At 59.8% G+C, this 22,377-nt stretch overlaps 1 protein-coding gene across 6 annotated transcripts; it reads right to left on the reverse strand.

Moving 5' to 3' along the window:
* Positions 1-81: 81 nt before the first annotated feature.
* Positions 82-20,549, reverse strand: LTBP3 (latent transforming growth factor beta binding protein 3). 6 transcript variants are annotated; one of them, XM_055254415.2, is made up of 28 exons: positions 19,440-20,549; positions 15,567-15,896; positions 15,217-15,419; positions 14,941-15,046; positions 14,680-14,772; positions 14,376-14,498; positions 13,767-13,925; positions 13,491-13,676; positions 13,067-13,083; positions 12,921-12,993; positions 12,645-12,743; positions 9,181-9,306; positions 8,944-9,075; positions 8,693-8,821; positions 8,071-8,193; positions 7,693-7,815; positions 4,651-4,773; positions 4,329-4,448; positions 2,830-2,958; positions 2,358-2,525; positions 2,103-2,186; positions 1,732-1,860; positions 1,491-1,628; positions 1,259-1,399; positions 967-1,128; positions 797-877; positions 577-708; positions 82-480 (listed from the first exon to the last, which is right to left on the reverse strand). In XM_055254415.2, the coding sequence occupies exons 1-28, from the start codon at positions 19,759-19,761 to the stop codon at positions 329-331; spliced, it is 3,903 nt and encodes a 1,300-aa protein (XP_055110390.1). In that variant the 5' UTR covers positions 19,762-20,549; the 3' UTR covers positions 82-328. The 6 variants fall into 6 exon arrangements, with proteins under 6 accessions (XP_055110390.1, XP_055110621.1, XP_055110501.1 ...); XM_055254646.2 differs by having other exon boundaries at positions 19,444-19,519; XM_055254526.2 differs by lacking the exon at positions 577-708 and having other exon boundaries at positions 19,440-20,345.
* Positions 20,550-22,377: the final 1,828 nt, after the last annotated feature.

Consider the following 22,377-nt stretch of genomic DNA (forward strand, 5'->3'; position numbering starts at 1 on the left):
AGGCGGTTGGGGTCTGGCGCCGCCCTGCGCAGCCCGCGCCCACGTCAGATGTGAACATCAATTTGCTTCGAAAGCCAAGGGTAAAGAGGCACGATCTGATTTATCAGTTTCTAGGAAACACCCTCTGGGAGGAAGGCAGGCGGTCGGAGACCTTACAGCCGCTCGCCAACCGGGGAGGGGGGCCGGTAGGGGCGCCTCGGGTCTCAAGGCGCCAGGAGGGTCTGCGGGCCCCGAAGGTCCGTGGGTCCGAGCCCCAAGTCGAGGCAGGAGTGAGGCGGAGCTCGCGGAAATCCCTCAGTGATCACCGAGGTCTGGGCCGAGGGCGGCGTCAGCGGCGGCGCTGGGGAACGCAGGCCCCGTGCGGGCGGCTGCGCGCGAAGCCGGCTTTGCAGACGCAGCGGAAGGAGCCGCTGGTGTTCACGCAGCGCTCGCTCTTGCACAGCAGCCCGCGCTGGTTCAGCTCTCGGCACTCGTCGATATCTGAAGGTGGGGGCGACAGGTGCGGCTTCGCTGAGCCTCCAGGCGGCTCCTCACCACCGGCCCCGCCCCTGCCCCCACCCCCGAAGCCCGGCTCACCCACGCAGCGGGCGCGGGAGGCGTCGAGCTGGAAGCCGCCGGGACACTCGCACACGGCGCCGCCCGGCCGCGGCACGCAGCGGCCACTCACGCAGCGACACTCGTCCGAATCCTCCTCTGAACTATCCTCATCTGGGTGGCCCGGGACAATACGGACTTCAACACTGAGCCCCGGCCAAAGGCTACCAACCCCGCCACCGCCCGACCCGGCAGCACTCACCTCTTGGGGGCTTCCCCAGCAGCAGGGGGCTCGTGTCCCAGAAGGAATTGCTCTCGCTCTGCGATGTCGGGCACTGGGACCCTGGGAGGAGCAGAGCTGGTCAGCGACGTCCGGGTCCCGGGGCCCTGACCCCCATCCTCGCACCCGGCAACTCCTCCCGACTGCCTTACCCGCGCCGCGCGGCGGGCACGGTCGGCATTGGGCGCCCCAGCCGCGGCCCTGGCGGCAGCAGCAGTCGTCGAAGGTGAGGGCAGGCCCGGCCAGGGGGCCAGCGCACATGCCGTCCTCTCCGCGCTGGCTCCAGCACACGTCGCGCCGCTCCGGGGCGCGCTCTGCGGAAGGCACCTGGCATCAGGGAAGGGCCCAAGGCAGGGACCGCCCGCCTCCGCCTCACCCCACCTGCGCGGGAGCCACGTGATGGACAGGGCCCCGGGGTCGGCCAAGGCCGACCCTCGCCCTCACCGGCCGGGCTCTCGGGGAGCTGGCAATCGCGGCCGGAGGGCCCGGGCACCCAGGGCGGGCGACACTCGCAGCGGTAGGAGCCCGGCAGGTTGACGCAGCGGCCAGGGCGGCAGGCTGCCGGGTCCTGGCACTCGTCCACGTCTAAGAACAGCGAGGGGGTGGGTGGGGGCCGTCACAGCTCGGCCCGGGCCCCGCCCCTCCCGCGTACCCCACTCCCCGGCCCGGGCCTCACCCATCTCTTCCGGGCTCAGGCACTGGCGCTGCGCGGGACTGTACTCGGCCGGGGGCGTGCAGGCACAGCGGTAGCCGCCGCGCGTGTTCTCACACACTCCGTTCCGGCAGTTGGACTCGTCCAGGCACTCGTCCACGTCTGCAGGGAGGAAAAGCGTGGGTGGCAGGGGCAGGCCCGGGATGGGCGCGGTGGCGCTTGTCTCCCTGCCGCTTCCCCACGGCCGCCGGGGGGCTGAGCTCACCCACGCATTCCAGCAGGTTCCCGTCATAGTAGAAGCCTTGCTTGCAGTAGCACTCGTAGCCAGGCTGAGTGTTCACGCACTTGCCCTCCTTGCAAATCTCCGCCCCGAACAACATGCACTCGTCGATGTCTGCGGGGTGACAAACACTGGCCGCTCGGGTCCTGCAGCCGCAGCCCAGAGGCGTGGGCTGGGCGCACCACCTGAGCGAAGCCATCCTCGGGCGGGGCCTACAGGAGGGGCGGGGCCTGCGAGGAAGGTGCGGGCGGGGCTTACGCGGCGCGGTCTGCTGACCCAGCGAGCCCCGGCGGGATCCGGGCGAGCCCAACCCGGGGTGAGTGGGCGTGGGGTGGGCGGAGCCGCAGGGCGCTTACCACGGTGGGCTGGGATGCCGTAGTTGACGATGTTGTTGTCCTGGGTGTACCCCTTTCCGTCTGGGCAGAGGCTGTGGAACTCGGCTGCAGGGGCAGGGCGGCCGTGGGGAGGGAAGAGGCAGGACTGAGCGCGCGCGTGGGCTTAGGGCTGCAGCCCGCCGCCTATTTCCCAACTGCCAGGGGGCGCCATTTCCCACATTTGGCTTCCAGATGAAGAAACTGAAGATCTGGGAAGGGGTCTGCCCGGCTCCTGACCTGAGCTGTAGACTGGACAGGGGTAGATTTCGCAGTGGTCGCCCCAGCCGGCCCCCAGAGAGCAGCAGCACTCCTGCTGGGTCACGTTGGTGGCCAATACGCTGTCGCAGAACACTGTGTCATCGAAGTTCAGGTAGCACTCCTTCTTGTGGTGGGGCTGCTCCACCTCTGAGGGGCGGACGGCAGCTCAGGGTCGTGCACAGACCCCCTTGGCCCTGTCACCCTGCCCACCCACCACAGTTCTTTCCCCCCACCTTCCCTGGCTCCCCTTAGCCTCCTCCTGAGAGCTGGCTCTGTTCTCAACGTGGTGTTCTGGGCCCTTCATGGTCTGGCCCCACCAGACTCCCCCAGCCAAAAGGGATTTCTTCCGGTTCCCCAAATTTAGGTGGGTGGGGCCAGGACACATCTCTGAATCCCAGCTGCAGCTCAGGGGAGTTGTCCAGTCCGAGGGAGAAGCTGGGAGGACACTCACCCTCACAACCGTGCTGGTCCTGGGTGGGAGTGAAGCCCTCATCGCAGACACACACATAGGAGCCCTGAAGGTTCTTGCAGGCCCCATGGGGAAGGCACAGGCCTGGGTCCTGGCTGCACTCATCTATGTCTGGGGGGCAAGAGTAGCGCAGCTGGAAACCCAGCCCCTCTTTCCCTGGGGCTGCACCTCAAGGGCCTCACACAAGTTCAGAACCTGAATTTCCACTTTGGTTTCAAAGTATGTACAGCAGGAAGTCTGCTGTGTCTGTGCATGTGTCTGAATGTGCATGGGGACATTTCGCCGCTGTCCTTCTTAACACCTTCAGTGGCTCCCACTAAACTTACAAGACCTAAAGGTATCAGAAGCCCAGATGGAAAGGCCTCAAATGCCACTAAACTCAGCTTGGCATTTGAGGCCTTTCAAATTCAGCTTCTGATACCTTTAGGTCTCATCACGCCTTACTCTAGACCACCCTCCACTCCCAACTCTGTGCTCAGGGCACCCTCCCCTCCTCTGTAAACATAACTAGCTCCTTCCAGATCTCTATGCTTTGCAATTACTGCTCTTTGGTCCTGGAATGACTTCTTGTGCCTTTCCTTTCCCATGCCTAGGGAACTCCTACTTACGTTTCAGTCCAGTTCAGTCCAGTTCAACATCCACCTCCCCTTTGCAATTAATCATTAGTTCATACCTTTCTTGGCACCCAGGACCCTGAACTGTCAGAATCAGTTTACATGTCGGCCTCCCCTAGCTGGGAGCCCTGGGTGACTGCTGATTACCTAGTACAAAGCACAGAACCTGGAAAATAGTAGGTGCTCAATAAACTTTTTTTTTTTTTTTTTGGAGATGGAATCTCACTCTGTTGCCCAGGCTGGAGTGCAGTGGCGTGATCTCGGCTCACTGCAACCTCCACCTCCCATCTTCAAGCGATTCTTCTGCCTCAGCCTCCTGAGTAGCTGGGACTACAGGCGCACGCCATCACGCCCGGCTGATTTTTGTATTTTTAGTAGAGACAGGGTTTCACCGTATTGGCCAGGCTGGTCTCGAACTCCTAACCTCATGATCCGCCTGCCTCAGCCTCCCAAAGTGCTGGGATTACAGGCGTGAGCCACCGCCCCCAGCCTGAGCCACTGCACTCAGCCTAAACTTTTGTTGGATGAATGCATGTGTATGGGTGAGTTGATGGGGAAGACCAATACATTAATATCTGTAAAGAGCTTAACAGAGTGCCTGGCACATAGTAAGCACCACGATAGCACTAACTGTCATATTTACTGTGATCATTGTTATTCTATGTGAAAGACTGGGAGGCTGAGCAGATGGATGGGTGGGTGAGTGGAAGGATGAATGGAAGGATGGATGGATAGAAGGATGGATGGATGGATGGATGGATGGATGGATGGATGGATGGATGGATGGATGGAGAAAAGCCACAGTGTGTCTAGGGAATTACTGCTCCCTGCCATATCCCTCAGGAACCCTCAGCCAGTCCCTCATACCTTGGCATTTCCTGCCACCCACCAGCCGATGCCCCTGGGGGCAAAGACATCTGTAGGAGCCATTGGTATTGATGCAGTCACCCCCAATGCAGGCTGCAGGGAAGTCACACTCATCAATGTCTGTAGGGGATGGAAGGGATGGAGAATCTCAGGGGCTGATCACCAACCCCAGCCTGAGGCAGCCAAAGCTTTCCCCCAGAGCCCTGGGTCAGTCCCACGCCCCTATGCCCCAACTGAGATCTGGAGTAGGACTGGACCCTGGGGGGTGGGGGTCCTGGGGTAGGGAGGGACAGGTCAGCACCCCAGCTCTAAGATCCCTCACCCTCGCAGTGGCTTCGGTCCCTGGACAGATGGTAGCCAGAGAGGCACTGACACTGGAAAGATCCTGGCGTGTTGGTGCAGATGCCATTGTCACACACGTCCCCAGCCTCACACTCATCCACATCTGCAGGGCACAGGGGGTGTCAGAGGACCAGGCTGGGTGGTCTTGGGTTTCTACTACTCTTTTCTCACTTCTGCGCATGGCCTGGAGCACCAGAGCTGAGGCCAGCAGCACTCAGAAGCACAGGCCTCACCCCACTTCTGGGTGGCACACAGTGCCCTGGCGACCAGGTCAGATGCTGCCAGGGTCCCTAGGCCAGCTCTGATGCTAAAGAGCCTCCCCAGCCTCCCCCACCCTCTCTCCCTGCCCCAGCCGCTTTCACTGCTGTTCCCACCCTTCCCTCACCTGCCATGGCTCCCTTTTTCCCGGGTGGATAAACTCCCTATCCTTGTCCTTCCCACTTTCTTCTGCTTATGCAGTAAAGGAACTTGACCCTCCCCCAGGACACACTTTCCTGAGGCCTCTCTGGTGGAGCCAGTTGTTGCCCACACCCCAGACCCCTCCAAGCCGCAGCTCTGCCTCTGAGGTGCCGCCGGCCTCCTGCAGCCTCAGCCCTCCTGTGTCTGTCAGCACCCACCTTCCTCATTCCTCCTGCTCTGTTTTTCTCTCCATCCTGGGAGTTTCGAACATCCGCGTGGACAACCAGGTCAGCCTCTGACCTCACATTCCTGGATCTCTCGGCTTCCGTGACCTTCCCCTCACTCTCAGGGTCCCAAGGGGATTTTCATCACTCAGATCTGCTCCAACCTGGGGCCCTCAGAGGCTGCCTTCTTTCCACTGTTCTCAAGTCCTCACCTCCACCTTCTCTCTCACAGGGCTTGGTGGCCTCCCTCTCAGTCCTCCGAGCTTGCTGACACCCCCAGACTCTGAGAGTTCCCAGTTGGAACCCAGGGCTCATCATCCCTAGGACTCCCGTCCTTGACCCGTAAACACCTGTCCTTCCTTCTCACTGGTCTGGCAATGCCCAGTCTCTGGTCAGAGCTGTGGCCTGTGGATCCTGGGTGCAGGGTGGGACTGGAGCAGCCACCAAGCTGAGCATGCTGGGCCATAGCCACACACTTCAGCCTCAGTCCAGCAGAGCCTCATGTGGCTGGCACCTCCCTGTCTGACTCCTCTTCAAGCTTTGACTTCCATAAAGCCCCTAGGCAGCCCCATGCCCTGGGACACTTCCAAACCGCCACTGTTCTCCTGAGTCCCCTACTCAACCCAGGCCCTTCACTGTGTATTGAGAGAATTAAAGGTAATCACCCTTAACCCACTGAACATCGTTATCTACATCCATTCCCCTCCTGCTCCTGTTACAGCAAGAGATGTCCCTTCCCCTGTCCACAGCCAGCTGCCCGCTGGCTCTCCTCCCTCCTCTCCTGACCCTGCTGCCCTCGTCTCCTGGTCCACTCTCCTGGCATCGCCTCCTCAGCCTATACCAAAGCCCCACTTAGGAAAAGCAAGAGTCCCCAGGTCTTGTTCTTCCTCACTTGCTGCCCACATATCCTGGCCTCTGTCCCCATCATATCCCAAAAGCTACCCTGCCAAGGCCACCAGGGACCTTCTTGCCAAGGAAGGCATCACTAGGATTTCCATGTAGGATTAGGGGGCAGACCCCTAAGTCTTGTCCTAAGACTTATTGTCTCACCAGTTATTATTTTACAAGAACCTCTCTACTGCACTTGGCTCATCCTCCTCCTTCCCTGGAAATATGTCCTCCCCAGCTTCCCAGATGGTGCCCCTCAGGCGCCCCTACCATCCCTCCCCCACCATCTCCTCCAACGCCTTCCCCAGCCTGCCTCTGAACTGTCAGTGTCCACAAGCCTCTGCTAGATGCTCTGTTTACCCAACCCACCTTGGGTTGGCTAAGCAGGCCCACCCAAGACTCCACAGCTCCCCTGGTCCATGGTCCATCATTCCAGGTAGGTATGCTGGCATCTCCTGCTGAGAGGCTCACAGGCATGATCCACTCAATTTTTCCAATGTGGAGCTCAGCATTTTCCCTCCCAAACATGCCCACACCTGCGGACCCATTCCCAGTGAGCAGCACCATTCCCTCACTCACCCAAACTGGAAACGGGGAGGGGTCGTTAACACCCTCGCTTTCACTTGACATCCAGTTAAAAAACCCAGGAGGTCTAATATTTCTCCAGTATCATCGTCTCATGGCCATCCTGAGCCCACCACTCATCCTGTCCACCACTGTCTCCACCCTAAGTCTCTCCAACAGACCTCCCTCCACAATCAGCAGCAGGGAACGTTTTAAAACAAATGGCAAATCTTCTCACTCTTACACTTAAAATGCTTCGGGTGCCCTCTAACACCTTCTGGGTGAAGCACAACCTCCCAGGCAGGAATTAGGGGGCCCTCCAAGGGATGGAGATCTGCCCTTCCCCAGCCAGCCTCAGCCCCCATGCCCTGGTCATTCTTTACAGTTCCCCAACACCCCACCCCTGTCTCACCTCTGATCTGCCAGTGCCAGCCCCTGTGCCTGGCATGCTGTTCCTCTCCTCCTCCTCTCTTGCATAATTCCTAGTGATTCTTTAAGATGACCCAGGCCTCCTTCCTCCCATCCCGCTGTGTCTCCAGGAAGCAGCCCAGCTCCATCCAGGCCCAGCACTGCATGCTACAGTCTGTGTCTTGCCTTCTCCAGTTTTCTCTGAGTCCCAGCCCCCAGCCCCGCCTCTTGGTGTATAATAAACATGAGTGCAGGGGGGAGTACTATCGCCTGCCCCCATTTTTTGATATCTTTTTTCCTTCAAATTTAAGTAACATGCTTTGCAAACGCAGCTTCGAGCTCTGCCCCCTGAGACCCTTCCTACGTGGAAATTCTAGTGGTGCCTTCCTTGGCAAGGTTCGTTGAGAAAATGAGTGAGCAGAGTCACCTGGGGATGAATGAGCCACCTTCCACCCACTGTTTACAGACAGCGTGACCCGCTCCCACGCTTCAGCGCGTGGGGGGCGGCGGAGGCCCGGGGCGGGGGTGCTGGCGCTCACCCAAGCAACTGCGGCCGTCGGGCGCGGGCGCGTAGCCCTGGGCACAGGTGCAGCGGAAGGAGCCCGGGAGGTTCTCGCACCAGCCAGGCGAGCAAGGGCTGCCCTCGGCGCACTCGTTCACGTCTGCGGCGGAAAGACCTAGCCTCGGACTCTGCCCCACTGGAAGGCGGACCGCGGACCGCGGACCGCGCACCGCGCACCGCGCGAGGGTGTGGGTCGCCTCCCTGGAACGCGGGGTTGAGAGGGCAGCCTCTACTCCCGGAAGGCCCCGCCCCCGGACGCCAATCACCACCGCTAGCCCCGCCCCGCCCCCGGCGGAGCCAGACTGGGGGAGGCAACCGACGGCCCCACCCACTCGCCTCCTGGCCCCGCCCTCACCGCGACAGGCCCCGCCCCCCTGGCTGCGGTAGCCGGGCTGACAGGCGATGCACTTGAAGCTCCCGGGCTTGTTCTCGCATTTGCCATCCGGGCAGGAGCTCGGGTCCCGGCACTCGTCGATGTCTGCACGGGAGGGAGAAGGAAGAGGACCCATCTGCGGACAACGCGGGTGGCCCGGCTGCCATTGTCCACAGCAGGGCCTTCCTCCTACACAGATCAACGAGGCTCCCGGACCCCAACCTCTGACAGGCCCAGAGCCGAGCATACAGGCCGGGTGCAGTGGCACACGCCTGTAATCCCAGCACTTTGGGAGGCCGAGGCGGGTGGATCACCTGAGGTCAGGAGTTCGAGACCAGCCTTGCCAACATGGCGAAACCCCGTCTCTACTAGAAATACAAAAATTAGGCGTGGTGGCAGGCGCCTGTAATCCCAGCTACTCGGGAAGCTGAGGCAGGAGAATCGCTTGAACCCGGGAGGCGGAGGTTGCAGTGAGCCAAAATCTCACCACCGCACTCCAGCCTGGGCGACAGAAAAAAAAAAAAAATTGCAGGCCCCCTAGCCCCACCCCAGGTGGAGAGACAGCTAAGGAGCCCCTTCTTTGGTCTGAATGAGGTCCCCTCACCTTCGCACACAGGAGGCCGGGAGGCTTTGAGCCGGTAGCCGGGGTAGCAGTTGCACTTGTAGTGACCGGGAAAGTTGATGCAGAAGCCGCCGTCGCCGCACAAGTGGGGCTTGGCGCATTCGTTCAGGTCTGTGAGGGAGGAAGGGGCCACGAAGGGGGTGTAGGAGGCGGCGGGGGAGGGGAGGGATTACACGGCGGTCTGGAGGAGAGCCCGTCTCACCCAGGGCCGCCCCCGCCCTGGCGGCGCTCACCCACGCACGAGCGCCCCCCGGCGCCCACGTGCAGGCGGTAGCCGCGGTTGCAGTGGCAATTGTAGGAGCCGCCGGTGTTCATGCAGATGCCCCTCCCCGGGCCACAGGGCTCTGCCTCGCACTCGTTCACATCTGAGAAGAACGGGTAGGCCGAGAAAAGTCAAAGGAAGCGTCGTTATCTGGGGTCCCCCTCCCTCCACTACCCACCTGCACGCCCGCCGCCTGCCCTGCGCTCACCCACGCAGTAGCGGTGCTGCGGATGTGACCGGTAGCCGGGGTTGCAGTGGCAGGAGTAGTCTGGGGGGCCCGGCACGCACTCTCCGTGGCCACAGATGTTCTGGTTCAGTCGGCATTCATCAGTCTCTGCGGGCATGGCCAGGTCAAGGGGCGGAACAGGGAGCGCTCACCTTCTGTCATATCCCCAGGGCAGACCTCAACACCCCAGTCACACCATGACCTCAGGTTCCTGTATGCCCATACTCCAACTCCAGGATGTCCTATTTCTCTCTTTTAGATAAGTCCAATATCAAGACCCCAGAAAGATCCAAACTAGAACTCCAGGCCCCTGACGTCCGTATCACCCCACACCCAGGCCCGGATACTTCCATTCCCGGTTCACTCCAAGACCCTGACCCCAGTCACCTCAAACCAAACCACATCCCCTCAGGGCCCCTCAGTCGTCCCAGTACTCCCACCCAAGGGACTAAAACCACTTTCTCCCCAGTCACCTCAATACCTTAAACTCTAGCCTCAGTCACACCAGTGTCCTCTAGCCCAGTGATTCCATAAGCCCTTGCCCCAGGGACCTGACCGCCCTATTCCAGAAGGGTTGATTACCTCCTCCCAAGACTAGCAGGAGCTGGTTTCCTGGGAATCCTAACTAGTGCCAAAGCTGTGCACAGGCAGTCAGATCCAGGAACCGGCCCCCTCACTCTCTGTCACTAAGCCCAGGACTCCCTGACTCCAACCTCTCCCTCCTTTGGATCCTCACTGCTCACCAGTTTCATTTCCCACACCCCTTCCCCCCCACTCCTGCCATGCAGCCTGGGCCATGACAGTGAACTCTGCTCTGCCCCAAACTCACCTGGCCAGTGGGCTTTGCAGGCTGTTCTCTTTGCCTGGAGTACCTCTCTTTAGGCTTCCTTAACAGCCCCTCCTTTGAGGAGCCTTGTCCACATTCCCAAAGCCCCCAAGAACAGCCATCTCCCACCTGAGCCCTAACCCCAGGAGCTCATGGAGGATCAGGGTTTCAGTTGGGTTGGCAGTTCCCTTGTGCTTTTGAAGCCCACACGGGCATGGGCTTGAACGCGGCTCAGCTGTGTGAGCTGGGGCAGGTTACTGAACCTCTTTGAGGCTCAACTTTCTCATCTGGAAAATGAGGCTAACAATGCTCACTTTGCAGAGTATGAGAAGGTTAAATGGTATTTAGAATGTAAAACTCTTCAGACAGTACCTGGCACAGAGGGACTGCTCAGTCTGAGCTAGCAATTATGATGCTCAAAATCCTGCAGACACTGCCCATAGCCTCTGGCATTAAACTCAAGCCTCCTGACAAGGCTCTATGCACCGGACTTGCCCTGGTTCAGAGACACTGGCCTGTGTGTGGGTTCTCCCTCCTCCACCAGTGTTTCATGCTTCCATGCCTTTGCCCAACTTAACTTCCCTTGTGATATCCTTTTCCCAACCTGAATGCCTCTCCCTTCCTCATGTCTCTAGCATTTCTAACCATCTTTCTTTTTTTTTTTTTGGATGGAGTCTCACTCTGTCCCCAGGCCAGAGCACAGTGGCACGATCTCAGCTCACTGCAGCCTCCCATCTCCCAGGTTCCAGTGATTCTCCTGAGTAGCTGGGACTACAGGCGTGCACCACCACCCCCAGCTATTTTTTTCTTTTTTTGTATTTTTAGTAGAGACTGGGTTTCACTATGTTGGCCAGGATGGTCTCAATCTCTTGACCTCGTGATCCACCCACCTCAGCCTCCCAAAGTGCTGAGATTACAGCCGTGAGCCACTGCACCCTGCCACAGTTTCCCAGCTTTCACAGGAAAACTCCCCAGGCCAAAAAAAAAAAAGAGCATGGTGGCACACACCTGTAATCCTGGCACTTTGGGAGGCCAAGGCTGGAGGATCACTTGAGCCCAGGAGGTCAAGGCTGCAGTGAGCCATGATTGTGCCACTGGATTCCAGCCTAGGTGACAAGGTGAGACCCTGTCTCAAAAAACAAACCAAACAAACAAAAAGAAAGAAAGGAACCCAAATATTTCTTGAGCACCTACTATGTGCCAGGCACTGTTGAGGTGCTGGGGATACTGCAAGAACAAAAACAGACAAAAATTTCCTGTCCTTGCAGAGCAGACAGGCAACAAGCCGATCAATAAGCTGAATCTCCTATGTCTTATAAATGCTATGAAAAAATAAATCAGGGCCAGGCGTGGTGGCTCATGCCTGTAATCCCAGCACTTCAGGAGGCTGAGGAGGGCAGATCACAAGGTCAGGAGATCAAGACCATCCTGGCTAACATGGTGAAACCCCGTGTCTACTAAAAATATACAAAAAAATTAGCCGTCGGGCGTGGTGGCTCACGCTTGTAATCCCAGCACTTTGGGAGGCCGAGGCGGGCGGATCACGAGGTCAGGAGATCGAGACCACGGTGAAACCCCGTCTCTACTAAAAATACAAAAAATTAGCCGGGCGTGGTGGTGGGCGCCTGTAGTCCCAGCTACTCGGAGAGGCTGAGGCAGGAGAATGGCATGAACCCGGGAGGCGGAGCTTGCAGTGAGCCGAGATTGCGCCACTGCACTCCAGCCTGGGCGACAGAGCGAGACTCCGTCTCAAAAAAAAAAAAAAAAAAAAAAAAAAATTAGCCGGGTGTGGTGGCGGGCGCCTGTAGTCCCAGCTACTCAGGAGGCTGAGGCAGGAGAATGGCGTGAACCCAGGAGGCGGAACTTGCAATAAGCCGAGATCGCGCCACTGCACTCCAGCCCGGGCGACACAGCGAGACTCCGTCTCAATTTAAAAAAAAAAAAAAAAAAAAAAATCAGAGTAGAAGGAAGGAATTCTGAGAGTTGTGATAATAAGTAGGGTGGCAATGATAGAAGGCTTTCTGAACAGATTTTGAAAGACGGTTATGGGCTGGGAACAGTGGTTCATGCCTGTAATCCCAGCACTTTGGAAGGCCGACGCGGGCGCACCACGAGGTCAAGAGATCGAGACCATCCTGGCCAACATGGTGAAACCCCGTCTCTACTAAAAATACGAAAAAAAATTAGCTGGACGTGGTGGCGCACGCCTGTAATCCCAGCTACTCGGGAGGCTGAGGCAGGAGAATCGCTTGAACCCGGGAGGCGGAGGCTGCAGTGAGCCGAGATTGCGCCACTGCACTCCCGCCTGGCGACAGAGCAAGACTCTGTCTCAAAAAAAAAAAAAAAACTGGGAAACCTGCTACACAAATTCTAAAAGACCTGTAACACTAATAAGTATTTGTTGAATGAATGAACTCCCTCAGAATGGGCTAACCACCATACTACCCGGATCGTTTAGGGCAGTGGGATCTCTGGTGCTCACCAGGCTTCCCCAGTGCTCAGCCCTGGATACACGCTAGCCTATTAGCGCTAGGGAATGCCTGGGGGCTGGAGGGGAGGAAAGAAAACTAAACTGGGGGCGTGGCCTAGGCAGGGCGTGGCTTTGCTGGGCGGGCCTTACCTGTGACCTGAGTGGGAGCGATCTCCACGGCGCTGCGGGAAGGAGGCAAGTCCGGCAGGAACCAGCGCATGGTCGGGGGCGAGGGACGGGAGATCAGCTCTGCGGGCGGCAGTGCACTCTGGTCAGAGACGATATTGACTGAAGCCTCTCTTTCCACTTCAGTCTTGGTCCAGTGCCCCACCCCAGCTTGACTGTCCCCAAGTACTTAAACTGTGAACTCCCCGCCCACCCAGTGATTTAGCCCTTGAGGACTCATCCCTACAGTGCCCAGCTCACCGGGGTAGGGCCGGGCAGGAGACGTGGTGGCAGTTGGGTGGCTCTGCTGCACTGACCGCTGCTCACTCACTGGCTGCGGGTGACAGCAGCATAAGCCCTCCTGTCCCTCGCCTGCCCACCCCTCCCATCTGGGTTCTCATACTCACTGAGTCCGTGGTCACCCCTAAAAGGGAAGAAGATGGGGCCATGAAGTGTTGGGGTGGGAGAAGGGAGTCAGATCTGGGATCAGCAGCTGAGTATTTGTAGTTAGGGTCTCTGGGAGTTCAACAATCATGTCTCCAGGTCAAGGGTCAGGAGTTAGATTCTGGGGTTTGGGTGTGTTTGCATAGTAGTCACATGATCAGGTTGATGGGCCTTGGGTTACAGGTCAGGCTGTAGAAGTCTTAGGAGGTTATAGCTCAGGGTCAAATATCTGGGTCAGGGGTCAGAGGGTCAGGTGAGAGGTCAGTGGATGGGTCAGGGATAAGGAATTGGGGGTTAGACTGTGAGGTCAGATCTGTGGATCACAGGTCAAGGGGTCAGGCCTAGGGGCTCGGCATGGGTCAGGGATCAGAAGGGGTCAGGCTAGACCTCTCTCTTCCTCTGTGTCCTCAGGTGGTGGAGCCTGGCTAGGGCTCTCCGGAAGCTGCTGGGGCTTGGGTGGCCCGTCAGGGTGCAGGAAAAGGGAAAAGTCACTTTCGCCCTGAATGGTGAGCGTCTGGTGGGAGGTGAGAATGTGGTATCCCTTCCCAGCTGGGCAGATCTCCTTGAACGCAGCTGCAGTCAAGACAGCAGACACAAAAGTGAGCATTTCCTGGACAGGTGCATGGACCTATGAACCCCTACCCCTGGGTAACCCTGACTCACCGGTGCCATCTGCTGGGCAGCGCTGACACCGTGCACCCCAGGCCTTGCCGACACTGCAGCAGCAGAGCTGGCGGGTCAGGCGGGTGGTCAGTGGGTGCTGGCACTGGTGCTCAGGGCTCACCAGGCGGAAACACAGGCTCTTCTCCTCCGATTTGTCTGCTGCAGGGGGCAGTGGGGGGCATGGGCATCTGAGCCTGCTCATTGCCCATGTCCCTCTGCCCAGCTGCTGCAGACCTTGCTTCTCCGGCCCAGACAACTTGATCCCCCATGTGGTCTCTGACCCCATATGACCCTGAACTCATGTGACCCCTGAAACTTATGTGACCACTGACCCCATTGACTCCTGATTCTAGCTATCCTGGATGTCACCACTCCTATTTATCAAGCCTGTGTTCTGCATGACTCTGACTCTATGTAATCTCTGACCCCATGTGACTGCTAATGGCAGATCTCATGTGACCCCGGACCCCGCAGATCCCTGATCCTATTGGCTCTGGGCCTTGTTCCTCCTGCAGTCAACCCTTAACCCCACTCTGATCTCTTGTGATCTCTGATCCTTGCTCCCATCCATGCCTTGTGACCTCCCAGGAACCTGAGCCCCAGTCTCACCAATGCACTGTGTACGGGACGGGCCTAAACTATGGCCAGGTGGGCAGACACAGCGATAGGAGCCAGGGTTGTTGAGGCAGTCACCATGGCGACACACACCCGGCATTGCGCACTCGTTGATGTCTGTGGTAAGTGGAAGTTTGGCCCCTCTGGTCTGGGGCCATGGGGTGACAGCAAGCTGCTACAAGAACCTCAGGGTCTTGCCCCAGCCCCACCTCCTCTCTCGCCCACCTTGGGACCCTCCCCACCCCCAGTGATTGTTGGCCTGCCCCTCCAGCCTGCAGAATCTCCTAGCTGGCCATACCCTGGCAGTGGGTGCTGTTGAGCCTCTTGTAGCCCTGCGGGCAGTCAGCGCCCACTTCCCCACGTACAGGCCCTGGCTTCTGCACTCCTGTGTCTGCAGAGAGAGGATAGCTTGGCAGGGGTGAGTGAGGAGGGAACTGGGGAGGGGCACAGCAGATGTAGAGAGGAATCTGGTGACCTGGGGACTCCCACTGCAGGGATGGGTGGGGCGGGTGGGGAGGGGCCACCAGATGGGGAACGCCCCCTGAGCCCAAGCACTCACACTGCAGCTGGGGGCACTTGTGGCACTTGCTCTGGCCCCAGGCAGTGCCGATGCTACCGCAGCAGTCTTCCTGCTTGGTGAGGCCGGGGAGGGGGTTGCTGCCACACTAGGGGAAGGAGGGGGAGGTGGGGTCACAGAGCACCCCGCCCCGGGGCCGCCTGTTAGGGTTGGGCCTTTTCCTCTTCCCCCGCCCCTCAGTTTTCTGCTATCCGAGTGAGTTGGGGCAGAGCAACCCTGAGAGAAGGAAACACCGATCCCGACTGTGCATTCACTCACGGGCTGCTTGGGCAGAGTGTCCTGGAAGCAGCGGCCCAGGGGCTTCTGGGTGGGCGGCCGGGGGTGCGAGGGCTTGGGGTGCGGCAGCAGGTGCTGGGAGGGAGCCGCGCCCTCGGCGTTCGAGCTCTCAATGCGGTGCACCTGGACCGAGGCCTCGGGCGGGTGATGGACGCGCACATTCACCACGGGGGGCGGGGCCTGCACTGGGGGCGGGCGCGGTGGCCTCAGGGCTGCCCGCACCGCGCCGCGGGTCACCGCGCTGAGCTCCTCCAGGGCTGACCCTGCCCTGCCCTGGCCACCCTAGTGCCCACCCACTGGCGACCTTCCCGGGTTTGCCAGTTGCCTGGTACCTTCTGCTGAGATCTGTCCCGGGCCTAGGGGCACCAGGAAGGCTGCGTGCTGGGCAGGGGGCCCCTCCCCGGGCCCAGGAGGGTCAGCGATCACCTGGACGGCGTAGATGGCGTGCTTGCTGGCCACAGAGTCGCCCTCCGGAGCCAGGGGCGGCAGCGCCCCTGTGGACAGGGCCCCCGCCCTGCTCAGGCCGGGGCCCAAGCCGCCGGTACCCCCGCTGGCTCCTCCTGCGGGCACCTGGCAGAAGCGCCCGGTGAAGTCCGGGGGACACAGGCACTGGTTTCGCGAGGAGCACTGGCCGCCGTTCATGCAGGGGAGAGGGCACACCACTGGGGAGAAGAGGGGGGTCAGGCCCTCACCCACATCCTGTCTCTTTCCCCTCCTCCCTACTTCCTTGCCACCCACTGGCTCTGTCCTCTTGGGAAGCCAGGTTTTGAGATACATCCTACATAGGGAAACTGCCCTCTCTAGGTTCCGCAACATCCTTACACTCATGTTAGGTTCTGGAGTCCCAAGTCCAGGATTTAAATCCTCGCTAAGCCATGTGCCAGCTGTGCGACCCTGAGCAACTCATGTCCCCTCCCTGTGCCCCAGCGTCCTCATCTGTAGAGATGTGTGGGTTAGATGAGGTAAGGGCAGTACAAATGCTTAACCCAGGGCCTGGTACACAAAGGGTGCTTAATAAGGTTAAGCAAATAATTATGGTGATCTGGCTTTCCCCTTGGGCCTTCCAAAGGTATTGGCTCCCTCCCTGGCGCCTCCTCCTCTTCTCCCCTAAACTCTTCCCTCCTTCAGGCCTCAGTCCTCTCTGCCTGCTCTCCACCCTCTCCCTCTTCACCATCCTAGGGCCCCCACCTCACCACTGCCAGAGATGTCCACATCTCAAAACACAGACACAGCCCCCAGCCTTTCCAGGGCTCTCTCAGGCACTTCTGCCCAGGACATACTGTCAGAAGTCAGCATCCTGCCTCCCCACCTCCTCTTCACCTGGCCACCAGGCATCCACAGCTGAGCCCCCACGGCTCCATCCCTCCTGCTCTCCCCTGCCCAGTTACAGCCTCTAATGTCCCATGAACCTGCCTCACCTCCTCCCTAGGGCCACTGTTCCTGCCCTGGCTCATGCCTGGCCACCCGGACCCCTCCTTGGCTTCCAGCCTCCCCTGCTGGTCCACAATCTCAGTGTCCCAGAGAAACTTGCCTCAGGCAGAAGCTCACTCCATGGACCAGAACCTTTTCAACCCATCCCCCTCTGCTCCTTCCCTGAGCACTGCACACCCCAGGACCCATCTCCCTCTTGCAAATGTGCCTGCCTCCTGGCCTCATTCATGCCCTTCCCTCCACAACAGGGCCCCATGTCCCCCCTCTCTACATATGCAGATCTCATCCTTCCTAGCTCAGTGTCTCCACCAGGAGGGAGCCTTTCCTCCTATCCGGCCCACCTGAGCTCCCTCTCCTGCCTTACCACCCGCTGGCCAGCTCTGCCTAGCACCTGCTTGGCTATGTTCTTGTCCTTATAGAGGGTACTCTGGAAGGCAGGGCCAGGCTGGCCTCAGCTCTGGGTCCCACAGGGGGTTCGGGGGAATGAATGAAAGAGTGACTGAGGGAGAGGATGGGACCTCTGTCTGTTTCTGTCCCATACCCACCTTCCACCTATGCTACTACCAGCCTTGGGGCTCTGACTCATCCCAAAGCCCCAGCCCTTCTCCTGCCCACCCCATGGCTGCCCTCACTTCCCAGGGCAGGAGGGCAGGGGTGCTGCTCTCCTGGATGCCAGAAGGGCCTCACAGGGACAGCCCACATTCATGGCCCTCAGGGTCAGGCTAAGCACATCCCAGCCCAGCCCATCCTGCCTGGCCTCTTGGGGCCAGGCCTCACAGAGCAGAGGGGTGTGTCCTGGGCTGGGGGAGGTAGGATTCTCTTTTTCCTGTCTCCCAGTGAGTCACTCATAGCGGTGAGAGTGACCTCCCAATGACACCCGCCCACTGTGGCCTGGGCACTGAGCCTGGGGGATGTGGGCAGCACAGATGGAGACAGCAGCCTGGGCAGGATGGCCAGCGAGCCTGGGAGATGGACACACATACACTCACACCCACAGTCCTCTTGTCACACACACAGAGACGCATCCTGACACCAACACAGGTTCACATAAACATTCCCTTACATTTGGCCAGGCGCAGTGGCTCACACCTGTAATCCCAGCACTTTGGGAGGCCGAGGAAGGTAGATCACTTGAGATCAGGAGTTTGAGACCAGGCTGACCAACATGGTGAAACTCCATCTCTACTAAGTATAAAAAATTGGCCAGGTGTGGTGGCGCATGCCTGTAATCCCAGCTACTTGGGAGGCTGAGGCAGGAGAATCACTTGAACCCGGGAGGTGGAGGTTGCAGTGAACTGAGATTGCGCCATTGCACTCCAGCCTGGGCAACAAGAGCAAAACTCCATCTCAAAAACACAAAAAAACATTCCCACACACTCTCTAACAGCAACTAGAGACACACACCCGCCGGGCGTGGTGGCTCACGCTTGTAATCCCAGCACTTTGGGAGGCCGAGGCGGGCGGACCACGAGGTCAGGAGATCGAGACCACGGTGAAACCCCGTCTCTACTAAAAATACCCAAAAAAATCAGCCGGGCGTGATGGCGGGCGCCTGTAGTCCTAGCTACTAGCGGAGGCTGAGGCAGGAGAATGGCGTGAACCCGGGAGGCGGAGCTTGCAGTGAGCCGAAATTGCACCACTGCACTCCAGCCTGGGCAACAAGAGCAAAACTCCATCTCAAAAACACAAAAAAACATTCCCACACACTCTCTAACAGCGACTAGAGACACACACCCAAGACGACACAAAGACGGGTACTTCACAGTGTGCCACACCATGCCCATGGCATGACCCCAGACACAGAGGCAATACGTGCACAGACACACGCACGCACACCCCATCTCATGACAAATGTGAGCCACTTGAGTGGGGTTCCTTAGCTCTGTGAGTGGGCGAGTGAATATAGGAATGTGTAAGAGGGGCTGTTTTGCTGGTGCCATCCTGGGCCTGGCCTAATTACCCTGTCCAGGAGGGTAATTACTGCTGGGACACCTCCCCGAGCCTGGCCCACGGGGCCTAGCAGGAGGATGACTGAGCCCCAGGCCTGACCCTTGAAGAGAGATGCTGGGGAGGGGGTGGACTCCAAGCTGAACTGGGGAGGGTGTAGGGGCTTGGGGGAGGATGAGGGGGGCCCTGAGGGCCTCTGAGGCAGGATGTCAGGAGCTTATGGGGAGGCATTGGAAAAGGAGAGGCTGAGAACCCCAAACTAGTCCCTACCTTCAGGCCAGCACCCTACTTTTAAGCCTCAACACCCTCCCTTCTCAGACCTTGCCAGTAACCGGCTCCCATCCCCAGCCGTGACCTTAGCTCCTCCTCCCAGGGAATGCAGGTGTCTACTCTGGCAGGCCCTACTTTAGACATTTTGTAAAGACTTTTCTTGTTTCTTCCAGCAAGTCTGCTTCTTGGGGGAATATTTATCCCTTCTCTGAGGCTTCCTGTGCCCGGCTCACATTCCTCAAAAACCCTGTGTGCTCCTGCTCAGAACACAGCACCTTCTGGGTAGCCAGTGTCATCCAGGACCTCTACATTTCCCCACCCCTTAGGCCCCAACCCTAACGCAAAGCCTTAAAGTCCAGGCCTCCATGCAGCCCTCCAACTCTGGCCCCCAGAGTTCTAGCCTCCCAAGTTCCCTGAGGCCCCTGGTCCCCCAGGCCCTCGGACCTCTGCCCTTTATACCCTCAGCCCCCACTCTCTAAGGCCAAGACCCCACTAGCTCTCCCACCGGGCCTGGTGCCTGTCCTTCCCCTGCCCCCAGCCGTGCCCCTGGCCCTCACCCACGCGGAAGCCGGAGCCCGTGAGCGTGTCTGTGCTGTGGCCGTTCTCTCCGATGAGCGTCATGTTGGAGCCCTGCTGACAACTGTCCCGACACTGGCCCTTGAGACAGGTCCGCTTGCAGATCACCGGCGCAAAGACCACCTTGAAGCGCTCGCGGGCCAGCGCCCCGCCCCCGCCTGCGCCCCGCTCGCCGGCCGGCCCCCCCTCGACCCTGCTGCCCAGGCCCAGCAGCAGCAGCAGCAGCAGCGCCAGCAGCCCCGCCGCCCCCGCCCCGCGCATCTCAGGGGCCAGGCCGCCAGCAGCCCCTCGGGGCCCGGGCATCCGGGGCCGTAGGACCCGGGGGAGGGGGGGCGCGCCCGGGCGGGGCGAGGAGCCCGCGCCCGAAGGGGTAGAGGGCCGGGAGCCCCGGGAGAGGGTAGAGGGCAGCGAGGGAGGGCAGCGGGGGAAGCGGGCGAGAGGGGACCGCGGGGGCCCGGCGGAAGGCGCGGAGATGGAGACTGGACCGCGGGGAGCGCAGAAACTTCCCAGCCCCAGGACGAAGCCCAGCCCAGGCCCCGAACTCAGGCAGGAGCGAGGAGGCCGGAGCAAGTTGAGGCGGAGAGGAGGAGCGAGGGAGAGGAAGGCCGGGCGGCCGGCCCGCTCCGCGCCTCCCCCTGGCCGGGCTCCTCTCCCGCGGCCGCGGGGAGGCAGGGAGCGCGCGGGGAGGGCGCAGGGAGAAGTGAGCAGTTGTTTTCCCTGGCTGGAGCGCGGCGCGGCGGCGGCGAGGGGGGCTGGGACGCTGGCCCCGGGCCAGGGACAGAGTTTTTTTTTTTTTTTTTTTTTTTTGTTTAAAGCGTCGTCTCTGCCGCCTGGAGAAGCGAGGGTGTGCAGGCGGGCGGAGGCTGCGGGGGGGGGGGCGCGGGGACGGTCCCCACTCCAGATGCCCGCCCCCGCCGGAACCCGCGGCCGCGCTGGGCCCTTTCCAGAGGGCCCTCACCTGGGACCGTTGGGTCGGCCGCGGATTCCTCCGGGCGGGGCGGGGAGGCCTGCGTAGAGCGAGATACCGAGACTGAGGGAGAGAGGTGGCCCTGCCGGGTCACACTGAGGATGGAGGCCGGGTGGGGCTGGAGCCCAGGCCTTCCAGCTCTTTCCCAGCCTCCCTTGCAAACGTGGGGGTCTCAGGGCCCCAAAGGAACTTCTCGTTAGTGCTGGTCCAATCCCCTCTGAGGAAAGTGCTCAAGGGTGGGGACAGTCTTTGGCCAGGGCTCACGGAGGTCCCAGGAGGAAGTCTGTGGGGTCCAGAAGAGGAGCAGAAAGAACATAGCTAGAACCCAGCTTCCCTGCCAGTCCCCTCGGAATGGCTTCCTGGTGCCCACCCTGCCACCTCCCCCCTTTCCCTTCGTCTGGCCGTGCTGGCGGGGCTGGCTCTGGGCCTCAGACACTCTGGAATCGCCAAGGTCTGAGCTCAGGGCCTGGCCCCCTTCCCAGGCTAACAGCCGGGAGGAGGGGGGCGCTGTTCGAGGGCCCAGGGGCTGGAGAGAGGCACAGCAGGGCCGTAGGGCAGGGGCTGGCAGCGGCTGGGTGTGGGGGTCTTCAGGTTGGCCATGGCTGGAGAGGAGCATAGTTCCAGACCAGGCTTGTCCACTGGTCTGGAAGGAAAGGCTGCAACGTCCGGGGGCCAGGCCTTACTGTGGGGCCTGCCAGGAGACCCCAGGGTTCAGTCTCTGACTCACAGAACTCAGCAGGAGGTGGGGACGGCTAGGGCACATCTAGGAAAAGCACTGCCAAGTCAGGGCGGCACCAAACCCTCTCCCGGACAGCACCCGGGGCAGCAGTCTAACTGGGGAGAGGAGGTTCAGGGACTCACTTTCAGGCACACCTGTCCAAGGAACTCTCAGTTTTTACTTTGGGTGTAAGTTGATGTGGGTAGCTTTAGGGGGGCCCTTAGTAAGTACAGCTTGGCGGTGCAGGGCTGGGAGGGACAATCACATGTCCCCGGGGATCCCTGCTGCCGGAATCCAGGATGGGGTGCGAGGGGCAAGCCCCTGCTTCTTGGGGCCCTGGTCCACACTGAGGTAGGGAATAATGCTAGGTGCTGACCACCTGCCAGGCACAGGGCTGAGCATTGTATACTCGTTTTTTCCTAACACTCATCTGAACCTGTCCTGACCCTGCCTAGATCTGGCTGTGGCTCACCATGGAGCACAGCACAGTCAAACAGTCCAGGGTTGGATTCTTACTGTCTCTAAGCCAGTTTCCTTGCTTGTGAGATGGGGATCTATTCACTCAACATCTATGTTCAACTACTGGTAATAAAAATTAAAAATTAAAAAGTAAATGTAAAAAATTCACCCAACAAACTGAGACTCCACCACGTCCTAAGCTCTTGGCCACAAATAGAACCAGTCCTGCCTTCCTGGAGCTGCTGTGCTAGGGGAGCTGGATATGTACCAGATCAATTCACACAGAACTGTGGCTACAACAGAGGCTGGTACCGTGACAGAGAAGGGCAGGGAAGCAGGACAGGAGAGGGCTGGGACCTGGGAGACAAAGAGAGTCTTCCACTGGAAGCTGGAAGATGAGTAGGAGTGAGTCACACCTGTGGGCATCTGACCTCGGGGGAGGCTGCAGGGGGAGGCTATCCAGAGAACTGAGGGAAGGCCAGTGGAACAACAGGGTGTGGTGGAGAGGGAGAGCTGAAGGTGTAGTGGTGGTGGGAGGGGCCAGCCATGGTGAGGAATTTGCTTTTATTCTCATTGCAGTGGGATTGTGTCAGGGCAAGAGCAGGCACCCTGCCTTCATCCCAGGAGAGAGATCTCACTTGGCCCCGGGAGAGATGTATTTGGGAGGGGAGATGTAAAGACTGGGTGAAGTGGGCGTGCTGGAGAGGTAGGTGGCATGAATGGCTCCCAGGTTCCTGGCTTGATCTCTGGATGGGCGAAGAAGAGGGGAGGCAGA

This window comes from Symphalangus syndactylus, chromosome 1 (genome assembly GCF_028878055.3).
Source record: "Symphalangus syndactylus isolate Jambi chromosome 1, NHGRI_mSymSyn1-v2.1_pri, whole genome shotgun sequence".
Classification (NCBI taxonomy): Eukaryota; Metazoa; Chordata; class Mammalia; order Primates; family Hylobatidae; genus Symphalangus; species Symphalangus syndactylus.

Coding starts and splice junctions, on each gene's coding strand:
- LTBP3 (XM_055254415.2), bottom strand. CDS start 19,761: ATGCCCGGGCCCCGAGGGGCTGCTGGCGGCCTGGCCCCTGAGATGCGC. Junction 15,420..15,566: donor GGGACAGATCTCAGCAGAAG/GTACCAGGCAAC, acceptor GCCCGCCCCCAG/TGCAGGCCCCGCCCCCCGTG. Junction 481..576: donor CTCCCGCGCCCGCTGCGTGG/GTGAGCCGGGCT, acceptor CCCCACCTTCAG/ATATCGACGAGTGCCGAGAG.